An 11,160-nucleotide genomic window follows, 5' to 3' on the forward strand; every position below is an offset into this window, starting at 1 on the left:
CTTTTTAGTCTTCTTACAAAGACTGAATTTGATATGAGACAGTTGGAGATACAACAATTGCATCAATACAAGTGTACAGTAATAGCTTGGTTGTTGTGAATGAATGCACGGTGCCCTTTGGAAAGAGGTCGCCTACATGTATACCTATGTGTTTGCAGAATGTTTTGCTGTTCCAATTTCAGTTTTCACTGGTTAATATTTGAAGTGCTGCAGTTTCAAGAGTGACAAGTGGTCTGTTCTATGAGACAATGTCCTCTTTAGCGCAAGCAGTGAATAATTGACCTCGTCATGAGCCCTTGGAGCATACAATGCAATCACTGTTGTTTTGATTTTGTTTACCACAAAAGTGAACTCTTCTCAACTATTCGTACAAGTGCCATTTTCACACAAAGTTGCTAAGCAGGTTCTCATATTTCTTGGCGGCGTAGGCTACTTAAGGCCTACTTGTTTCACTCCAATGCTACTCTGTTACTATACACTTTAACACAACAACTGTTAAATTATAACAGCATTGCCAAATTAAGCGCGAACTCCAGCTCTTTACTGCGCTTCCATTTTAACCGTTTGTGTCGTTATCAATAGTGGCTAATAAATCTCGAGCCACAACATTGAAATCAGTGCGAGGGGGGGTGGTTGGACTCGCATAGGAATGCGGTCTATTGTCGGAGCACAAAGTCATGCACTCTGGGTCGAGTTGAACTCCCCACAATTTCGAGAATTCACATGGTTTTCAAGTATTCCAAGGTTTTTACATAGGCCTATCACATTTGATTAATTGAATTATTCCGACACTGTGTTAAAGAGAAGAGGATCCAACGTGAGACCCACCTTCTCTGCCCAATGCGCCCGAAAGTCCGACCAGCAGTAACCGGAGAAACAGGAAACTTCTCGCCGCCTCCATCGATTGCGACCACCACTAGTCCATAGTAACCCACACGTTTTTATTCCTACAGAGGAGCGCCCCTACACCTTTATTCGTGCAGTTAGTTTTGAGGTTGTTTTTCCAATCCCAGTAACTTCCTCCTCGGAATTCCGTGCCTGTGGCTCGCCTCTCCGTAGTAGGCTTGCGTGACACAGCCAGTCGGCGCGCTCCCGTGAAGGGCTGAATGGGGAGTGGCAGATAGGGCCGATTGACTCCAACAGCCCCAATAGAGTCGCCCGCGGCCCGCCTCAGTCAGAAAGTCACTCAAAATGGTCTGACGAAGAATTATCTGGGATTCTACATATTCGAGTTCTTCAAATCATTATTCATTGCTAATACACGTCTATGCCGTAGATTTAGTCTTATTCAAATTCTCCACTGTTCTCAGTCCCTTCTCCGAGAGCGCGAAATTAGGAGGAAGAAGAATAACTCTATTCATACCAACTATCCACTCTCCACCAATATCAGGGTCAGAGTCCAACAGACTGCATATAACTAATCAGGAAACTGCACAAAACTATTCATAAGTCCATCTGTGCACATGCTCCATGTCTTGCACAAGGTTTGTTCTCGGTCAAGCCTGAATGTTAGGTTCTCAGAAAGTGAAAGATTGATATGGTTAGCTATTGATAGCAACAGTGTGGAGGGGTGCCTTGCTTCACTGCATGACATTGTCCAGGTTCCAAAAATCTTTAAGCATTTCCTTTCCTTATCTCCTTTCCTTCATGAACCAAAAGAGGTTAGGGCAGGTTATATTGTGGAAACTTTGCATTCCCCAGAAAGGGATTGTGGGGGGGGGGGTTTAGTAGTAGGCCTAGACTCTTAGGGGTAGAAGTGCACAGTCATGGCCTACCTATATGTTATAGAGTAGTCTAAGTTAGGTTTTAAATAGTTTAAAAGTAATTTATTAACAGTGATTGAATTCTTAGTTTGTGTTTTTTTTCCAACTCATTATGTATAAATGTGTGAGTCAGTTTTGTGTTTGCTAAATGATGGCTTTTAAGGCTACACTGTAATGGATTATCACCTGTATAAGCCTATTGTTACCGTACAGCCAATACCCTATAAGATCACTACTTGGCAAACAACATACAATTTCATACAATTTGAATCAATGAATAATAACTGTTTACTGATAATTCACAAACTTCCTATTAGTTAACTGTCTAATTAGCCTATTTGTAAACCCTTAAAGTAGAGTAACCTTCCTTAAAGTAGTCCCATTATGGGCAAATTAGGTCCATAAACAGTGTAAGAAGGTTGAGAAATAGATCCCTTTCCCGTTTAATTTTCAGTTGAAAAGTCAAAAATGTCACGATCTTCAATAACAGGAGCCCTATTCAAAGGAGCCTTACAAGGCAAGACCTGGGAAGTTAGCAATGTGGTGAGAGATACTGTTGAGGGGTGAGAGGCTCTGTACGGACAGCTTCCCTAGTCACTGCAAAGCAGCATCTTTTTTTAAAGCTGCAATATGTAACTTTCTGGGTGACCTGACCAAATTCACATTGAAATGTGAGTTATAGGTCTGTCATTTTCCTTGAAAGCAAGTCTAATAAGCAGTAGATATATTCTATGTACATTATTTCTATGCTGTTCTAAGTTGTCAACCGTGATGGAGAGGTCTTGGAGCGGGCAGGCCTTCCTTGGGAGGAAGAGCAGCTCCATCTTGTCGTGGTTGAGCTTGAGGTGGTGGCCCGACATCCAAGCTGAGCTATCTGCGAGGCATGCAGAGTTGTGTGTCACAACCTGGGTATCAGAAGGGGGGAAGGAGAAAAGTAGTTGAGTGTCATCCGCATAGCAATGATAGGAATGATCATCTGAGGATATGACAGAGCCGAGTGACTTGGTATATAGAGAGAAGAGGAGAGGGCCTAGAACCAAGCTCTGGAGGACACCAGTAGTGAGAGTACGTGGTGCAGACACAGATCCTCTCCACACCACCTGGTAGGAGCGGCCTGCCAGGTAGGGTGCAATCCAAGAGTGTGCAGAGCCTGAGACGCCCAGGCCTGAGAGGGTGGAGAGGAGGATCAGATAGTTCACGGTGTCGAAGGCAGCAGATAGATCTAAGTGGATGAGAACAGAGGAGAGAGAGTCAGCTTTGGCAGTGCGGAAAGCCTCCGAGACACAGAGGAGAGCAGTCTCGACTGAGTGATCCGTCTGACTGGTTAGGGTCAAGAAGATCGTTCCAAGAGAGATAGCAAGATAGTTGGTCAGAGACAGCAAGCTCAAGTGTCTTGGAAATATGAGAAAGGATGGGATACCAGTCCGTAGTTTGACATCAGAGAAGTCGAGTGTTGGTTTCTTGAGGAGGGGAGCGACTCTGGCAGTTTTGAAATCAAAGGGGACGCAGCCAGTGGTCAGGGATGTGAGGAACGGGAGAAGGTCTCCGAACCTTCTTAATCGCAGTAGAGGGTGGAGAATTAAGGAGGAGGAGAAGGTGGAAAATAGTTTCCTAGGGTTAGAGGCAGAAGCTTGACATTTGGAGTTATAGATAGTGGCTTTAGCAGCAAATACAGAGCAGCCATGGAGCAGGAGGGGAGGGCCTAGCCACCCAGGAGTAAAGTGGACATTGCGAGTCGTAGGTTCCAGAAGGGAGGAGAGTAGGGTCGAAGAGGTAGAATCAGGAGATAGGAGGGAGAAGGATTTAGCAGAAGGAGGAGATGACAGGATAGAAGAGGAGAGAGTAGTGGGAGAGAGAGAGAGCAAAGATTGGGACGACGCATGACCATCTGGGTAGGTGCTGAGGGGGTACACTGTAAACCCTAACAGTGTCATGCAGTAACAAAAACTGAGTGATGTCAACTCATTACGTGGAAAGTCGTTGTCCTGACTCTAAAGTATTGGGTTATCCTAACGTGCATGTAGCATTTACTTTTCCTAAACTCAACTATTTTACCTGAATACTGTAACTGTACTCAATATATTTTAATTGTACAGCCCGAAGACGTCTGACGTCATGTGCGTCAACAACGTTCTGCACTGTGGTGCGTCTCAAAATGTATTGACAGAGATAGCTGCTCGATTCAAGCGAGGGAATTTCAAATACCGTTAAGTATTTTCCCAGGAAGAAGAACAAACGTCTGGCGGAGTATTTTGAAGTAAGGGGCTAATTAACTGTTTTGACAACTGTTGTATATTCAAACAGCTTTTAGTGTGTGGTTGGAACTAAATAGTCCCGTTTGTTAGCTCCGGTGTTGTGCCTAAAAGCTCCCCCCAGCCAGAATCACTTCAGAATCATTTTGGTAGTTTATGTTGACCAGTAGTGTGTGCCACAGACAGCAAAATTAGAGTATAAAGAAACGTAAACATTTATTTTAGAACCATTTTGTAATGTTTAAGAAAATGAAGATAATACACAAATATTATCACACAATAACACAAAAACATCACAGGAAGTTGAGTTTGTTAAAAAAAAAACATTAAATAAGAAATACAAATTTCGATCTTTGCATAATAACATATACAATTACAATAAATCAAATATAAAATGACAATAAATAACATAAACAAATAGTGGAAAGCTTCAACAGCTTGACTGAACATTCAGTTCACTTTCTATGGAAAGTTTTCCAGGCGATACCGTTGCCTGGAACTCAAGGCTAACCTAGTCCTCACAGGCAGCGCAGACATAATCCTCCAATGATGGTATGGTTTTCATACAGGACTGGTGGAACCATTGTGGGCAGCGGTCACAACCAATCTGAAATGTATGATGAAAATGTTAACATATAAAAAAAATGAAATACATTTTCTTGAATGACAATTATTTCATTATCAGACAAAGCGGATGATACTTTCTGTGGCACACATCAGAGTCAAATACTTTCTATAGAACAAACTTCACATCAGGATAGGCAACCGAAATTAATAATTAATGTATGTGTGTTATCTTAATTAAACATAGAGGAGGGAGTAAAATGTAGGCAATTATTTCAGAACAACTACTAGTTGAATAAGACACGGGAGAGATCACGAATTTTGGTAAAGAGATTTATTTATAGACTAATACACTTGAAACAAATAGCCAAAACGAAAACTGCAGATATTATTAGTGCCTCCCGGCGATCAAACCGACATAAAAAAAAATCTAATGAAACGCAGTTTAAAACGTGATGAGAAATCTCAAATAGCAAGCAAGCCGCAGCAATGAAGAATTGAGTGCGTGCGCGTTCAAACAAGTCGCAGCAATGAAGAAGTAAGTGCGTGCGCGTTCACGCGAAGGAGGGGGAGTGAATTCTGGCAGTGGGGAGCTTTTCGGCACAGCACCGGTATTGGCAACGTCAAACCGAAGAGGAAAATCAGGTTAGTTTTTTTTTAGCATTGGACAGTTAACGTTTGCATGTTGATTGAGTCTTAGTTATTAGCGAGTTCTATGAAGATGTCGTGCAAAAATTTTTTTTTAAATCATTATATTAAAACCAGTAGTAGTACAACCGGTCCTATTTTTTTTGTAACAAACTTCTGTATGTCAATCCAAAGAATTCTGTTTTGGAATTCTTTCCAAAACATGTTTCACGGGATAAATTCTATGTAACATTTTAAATGAAACTTCCTTTACTTTGTTACCGTTACAATATTTGTTAGCAATTTTCCATGCTTTCCTCCATTGTATATCACCATAGATATTTGACCAAAATAATCTTGCCGAGGGAATTGTAGTATCACAAACAATATTCCTAATCTGTTTATTACTACATTTATCTTGTTACTATTGCCAATGAATATATTTTTATGTAAATCTATGTTACTTACATCAACCACAAAGAAATTTAAAAGAGATACAACCCCCCTTGGAATCACATCAAAAACAATTTCATATTCTTTCGGGGTTATTTAAACTTTATCAAGGAATTCCCCATATAAGAGTAGATATCCATCCTCATTCAGTAACTGACCAACCAAAATAATTTTATTCTCAAACCAGTTACGAAAAAAATAGACTTATTTTTAAATCGTATATCTTTGTTGTTCCATAAAAAGTATCTGTGAGGGGAAAAATCGTGTTTATACGCTAACATCCAAGCTAAAATTGCCTGCTTATGGAATTTGGCCAACTTTTCTGCGATTGTATCAACATCAAAATTACATTGAAGCAAAAATTCTAAACCACCAACAGAGTCAAATAAATACTTAGCGAAGACATTCCAAATACTGCTCTGGTTCTTTAACATACTTCAGAATCCAATTTATTTTAAAAGTATAATTTAGAGTATTGAAATCTAAAACCTCAAGACCTCCTTGTTCTTGGATATTAGTAAGAATATCTTTTCGTAGATAGTGAGGCTTGTTCCTCAGAAAATTATAAAGAATCTTATCTAAGTCCTTTACAATTTTAGGGGGTAAGTCAAGTGATAACGAGACATAAACCGATCTGGATAACCCTTCAGCTTTGGATAATAAAACCCGACCGTATTACGAAATATCTCTCATCAACCAGAGGTTCAATTTTTTTCTTTGTTTTCTCATAAGTAACCTTATCTTTAATTGGGATAGCATAAACTTCCTGTAAAACACAATCCTTGAGTGGAAATAAGACTGACTTATTGATATTAATTTTCAAACCCGAAACTAAGGAAAAGTCTTCAATACAGGAAACTGCTTTAGAAAAATATGAATATAGTGGCATCATCAGCCAGTTGACATAGTTTAAATTCATTGCCAAGTGCTGAAACACCTTGAAAATCCCCTTTCTTGATATGAAGAGCCATAATTTGAGTAACAAATAAAAATGGTCTAATTGGGCAGCCCTGCCTAATTCCACGGCCAATATCAAATCTTTGGGATGTCCCGTGAGATAATTTTACAGAGCTAGTACAACCACTATATCAAGTTTGGACTGCTTTCAAAAACAAGTCACCAAACCCCAAAAAACATATTGCTTTGAACATAAACTCATGTTCTACAGTGTCAAAAGCTTTATAAAAATCAACAAACATAAGAAAACTATCATCAAGAATGAGTTCATTATAGTCGATCATATCTATGATCAACCTGATGTTATTACTAATGTGTCGACCATGCATTTTATTTTTATTTTTATTTCACCTTTATTTAACCAGGTAGGCTAGTTGAGAACAAGTTCTCATTTGCAACTGCGACCTGGCCAAGAGAAAGCATAGCAGTGTGAACGGACAACACAGAGTTACACATGGAGTAAACAATTAACAAGTCAATAACACAGTAGAAAAAAAGAGAGTCTATATACATTGTGTGCAAAAGGCATGAGGAGGTAGGCGAATAATTACAATTTTGCAGATTAACACTGGAGTGATAAATGATCAGATGGTCATGTACAGGTAGAGATATTGGTGTGCATAAAACCAGATTGTTCTTCATCAATTATATGATGCAAGCCTTGTTTCAACCTCTTAGCAAATACAAGGGCAAATAATTTCCCATCATTATTTAACAGGCTAATGGGTCTCCAGTTGTCTATGTAAAGAGTATTCTTATTAGGTTTGGGAATCAAAGTAATTACACCTTGCTTTAAGGAAGCCGGTAACTCCCCTTTTTCTATTTATTCTTGAAACATAGCAATGAAAGGAATCAATTTATCATTGAATGCTTTATTAAACTAGCTTATTAAACCATAATTTACAGGGGACCTATTGTCCTTAAGGCTTTTAATACAGTCTTTTATCTCAATTTCAGATAACTAATCATCACAAAAATCCCTGAAATCATTATCTATCTTCTTAGCAATGTTTGCTACATTGTCTAAGAAAATATGCATATTGGAAGTTGGCTGGGCTGATGTATACAATTTCTGATAAAACTGGGCAACATGCTGAGATATTTCTTTTGGATTTTCATTGGGAGTATTATTAATCATTAATGTACAGCAGAAAGTAGTTGGTGCCATTGGTGTTAACAGTAGTGATGGGCATTCCGGCTCTTTTCAGTGATTCGGCTCATTCGGTTCAGCTCACCAAAAAAGAGCCGGCTCTTTTGGCTCCCAAACGTCTCGTTAAAAAAATCTATATATTTTATTTTTTCAAGTCAAACAGTTTGCGATAGTTTGACTATGATTGGTGTTAAAACAATTCTAATTCAATTATTAAATGAAATCATACTTTACCTTAACCACAATGTATTTAAAAATGCATTGGTTGGTTATGAAAAAGAATGCTATTAAACATTTGCATTTAAAGTATAACTTTTGAATGTTTATAAACAAAGTGCATATAAATGTAATAATTCAAAACGAATACCAATTGAACAACATAATAAAATAATATTGCACCATATCAAAGAAAAATAAATAACAATGTGCAAAACTGCAGCATCCCACTTAAAACATTAAACTGGTCCCTCTTTTCTCTCTGTTCTTTATTGCCATGTTATAACCAGCAGCATACAGCAATGGTGAACATATTTAGCTTTTATGAGAGATTTGTATTCAGAAATGCAAGCTGCTTCACATTTGAGGGCCTGATGCAGTTTCTTCTCTCAGTAATTATTTTTCCCGTTTTTGAGGAGACCCTCTCAGAGGGAACGGATGTGGCCACTATGCAGAGTCTCCCTGTCATGACTTTAGTAAGCCGTGGGTAGACAGAGGCCTTGTTCTTCCACCAGCTCAGAGGATCTGCAGATCTTTGGAGGAGGGGCTCCTCCAAATAGGATCGGACCTCCATTATGGCATCTGCCGAGAGATTCCTTCGTGCTGCATACCCAGTTGCTCTCTCGTCAAACAGTATCTAAACAGCAGACGTTTGTGGCAATACTGCTGGTGCTTCTGCTCCATCTGATCCCTCTTCTTCCTGTTGCCCTGGTGCTTGAGCCAGCTGGCTGCCGGGGCTGTCCCTCCCTGCTGCTGAGGTTATTCTTAGAAGAGCCTCATCAATCGCTCTGGCATCACTGAAGGCTAACTTCTTAAACCTGGAGTGGAATAAGTGAAAGGGTTTTCTGGCTTGGAATTGTGTGCATTGGATTTAGACTATTGCTATAATTTCTAAAACCTCTGTCCTCCACGATCGAAAATGTCTGGAAATCCGTGCCAATCATTTTAGCCAATGCTATATCAATTTGGCCTTGTTTTGCTACAGACATAGACTTTGGCATAAACTGGTCCATAGAAGACTGCGTTGCTGTGGGTCGCGGAGTAGGCCTACTTGACTGAGTGGATACATCTCCCACATGTGGAGGTGCTGGCTCCACCACTATCACTAGCAGGACTGCTAGTTTCCCGAAGCTCCACTACAGCTAGCTTCACAGTTGGGTGCACAGTTCACATATTTTCATTTTATTTATTTCACCTTTATTTAACCAGGTAGGCTAGTTGAGAACAAGTTCTCATTTGCAACTGCGACCTGGCCAAGATGAAGCAAAGCAGTTCGACACATACAACAACGCAGAGTTACACATGGAATAAACAAACATACAATCAATAATACAGTAGAAAAAAGTATATATACAGTATGTGCAAATGAGGTAGGATAAGATAATTAATTACAATATAGCAATTAAACACTGGAATGGTAGAATGTGCAGAAGATGAATGTGCATGTAGAGATACTGGGGTGCAAAGGAGCAAGATAAATAAACACAATATGGGGATGAGGTAGATTGGATGGGCTACTTACAGATTAGCTATGTACAGGTGCAGTGGTCTGTGAGCTGCTCTGACAGCTGGTGCTTAAAGCTAGCAAGGGAGGTAAGAGTCTCCAGCTTTAGCGATTTTTGCAGTTCGTTCCAGTCATTGGCAGCAGAGAACTGTAAGGAGAGGCGGCCAAAGGAAGAATTGGCTTTGGGGGTGACCAGTGAGATATACCTGCTGGAGCGTGTGCTACGGGTGGGTACTGCTATGGTGACCAGTGAGCTGAGATAAGGTGGGGATTTACCTAGTAGAGACTTGTAGATGACCCTGAGCCAGTGGGTTTGGCGATGAGTATGAAGCGATGGCCAACGAGAGCGTACAGGTCGCAGTGGTGGGTAGTATATGGGGCTTTGGTAACAAAACGGATGGCACTGTGATAAACTGCATCCAATTTGTTGAGTAGAGTGTTGGAGGCTATTTTGTAAATGACATCGCCGAAGTCGAGGATCGGTAGAATGGTCAGTTTTACGAGGGTATGTTTGGCAGCATGGGTGAAGGATGCTTTGTTGCGAAATAGGAAGCTGATTCTAGATTTAATTTTGGATTGTAGATGGCCAATTTGACTGACTAGTGGACATTGAGGAGCTTCCTGAGAAAGCTGTCCTGGAGGTAATCAGATCAGAAAGTGATGCCAGATCAACCGGAACTGTAAACAGAGATACTGGCCCACACCAGAGAGTCTCCAGAGCGCCCAGAGAAGTGGCCTGATGGCTTTCTGGTGCCATCTTTTTCTTATGATATTGAGCACCTGCTTAGAGAGGGAAATACTTGCTATGAGAACTCGAAAGACTCTTAATTAAATTAACAAGAGCCCAGAAGCATGGCGTTCTTGAGAACATACTGTAGATAAAGTGAAACACCGTTTCAAGGCCTATCCTAGTGGGGGAGAAATAGGCAAGGCTACCTAAGTGCTTGTTACCAAGCACCCATGTCTCAAAGAAGCAGGGAGTCAGTCTGGATGGTATGCATGGACGAGAAGTCAGAAGCTCAAGATGGGGAACTATCGGACCAAGTTGAGCAGAGCTGGAGTTCCTGAGGTCTCTGTGAATACAGTGAAGAGGAGCATAAACAACCCAGAGATAGTCACTCCACTCAAACATCAAGAGACCAAGACGAGGTGAGGTAAACTTCCTGCCATACTTCCCAAGAGGGAAAGACCCAGAGTCTCTTAAGCAGCTGAAACAGCAAATTATCAACAAAGTTTCAAAGACAGAGAGAAATCTAACTAATAGACAAACTGAGGCAGACGAAATGAGATCAATCCGAGGAGCCGATTTTACGGCGAACTAGACAGACACACTGATTGCCTTGTTCAGGCAGAGGGCAGAACTGACAGGTCATGCAGCAGAGGCTATGAGAAGTGTCTTAAGGATTTATGATCTCCAGGTAGGTGAAAATGGAATACCACTCTGAGCATTCATTTTATTTATTGTATTCACCATAACAGTGCATGACCATAGACAAGCTATATTTTAAACTCTACTCTGCACTATGTGTGTCACTCTTAAAAGGAGCAACTTGACGTGAACACCAGGCGCACTGCTGCCCTTTGTGGTCTCCCCATCTACCTTTGTGAGGAAACCACTGGAATGTAAGTATTTCCTGCATACAGTCTTAACTGTTAACATCTGAAGTTTGTTCA

The 11,160-nt window shown here is 40.4% G+C and overlaps 1 protein-coding gene across 2 annotated transcripts in view; it reads right to left on the minus strand.

Moving 5' to 3' along the window:
- Positions 1-1,075, minus strand: part of LOC139368263 (erb-b2 receptor tyrosine kinase 2) — a 37,176-nt gene extending 36,101 nt beyond the window's left edge. For both annotated transcript variants that reach the window (XM_071106979.1, XM_071106980.1), the window contains exon 1: positions 829-1,075. In XM_071106979.1, the coding sequence (XP_070963080.1) occupies positions 829-901 (73 nt within the window). In that variant the 5' untranslated portion in view covers positions 902-1,075. The remainder of the gene's footprint in view (positions 1-828) is intronic.
- Positions 1,076-11,160: the final 10,085 nt, after the last annotated feature.

Source organism: Oncorhynchus clarkii, chromosome 16 (assembly GCF_045791955.1).
Source record: "Oncorhynchus clarkii lewisi isolate Uvic-CL-2024 chromosome 16, UVic_Ocla_1.0, whole genome shotgun sequence".
In the NCBI taxonomy this organism is placed as follows: Eukaryota; Metazoa; Chordata; class Actinopteri; order Salmoniformes; family Salmonidae; genus Oncorhynchus; species Oncorhynchus clarkii.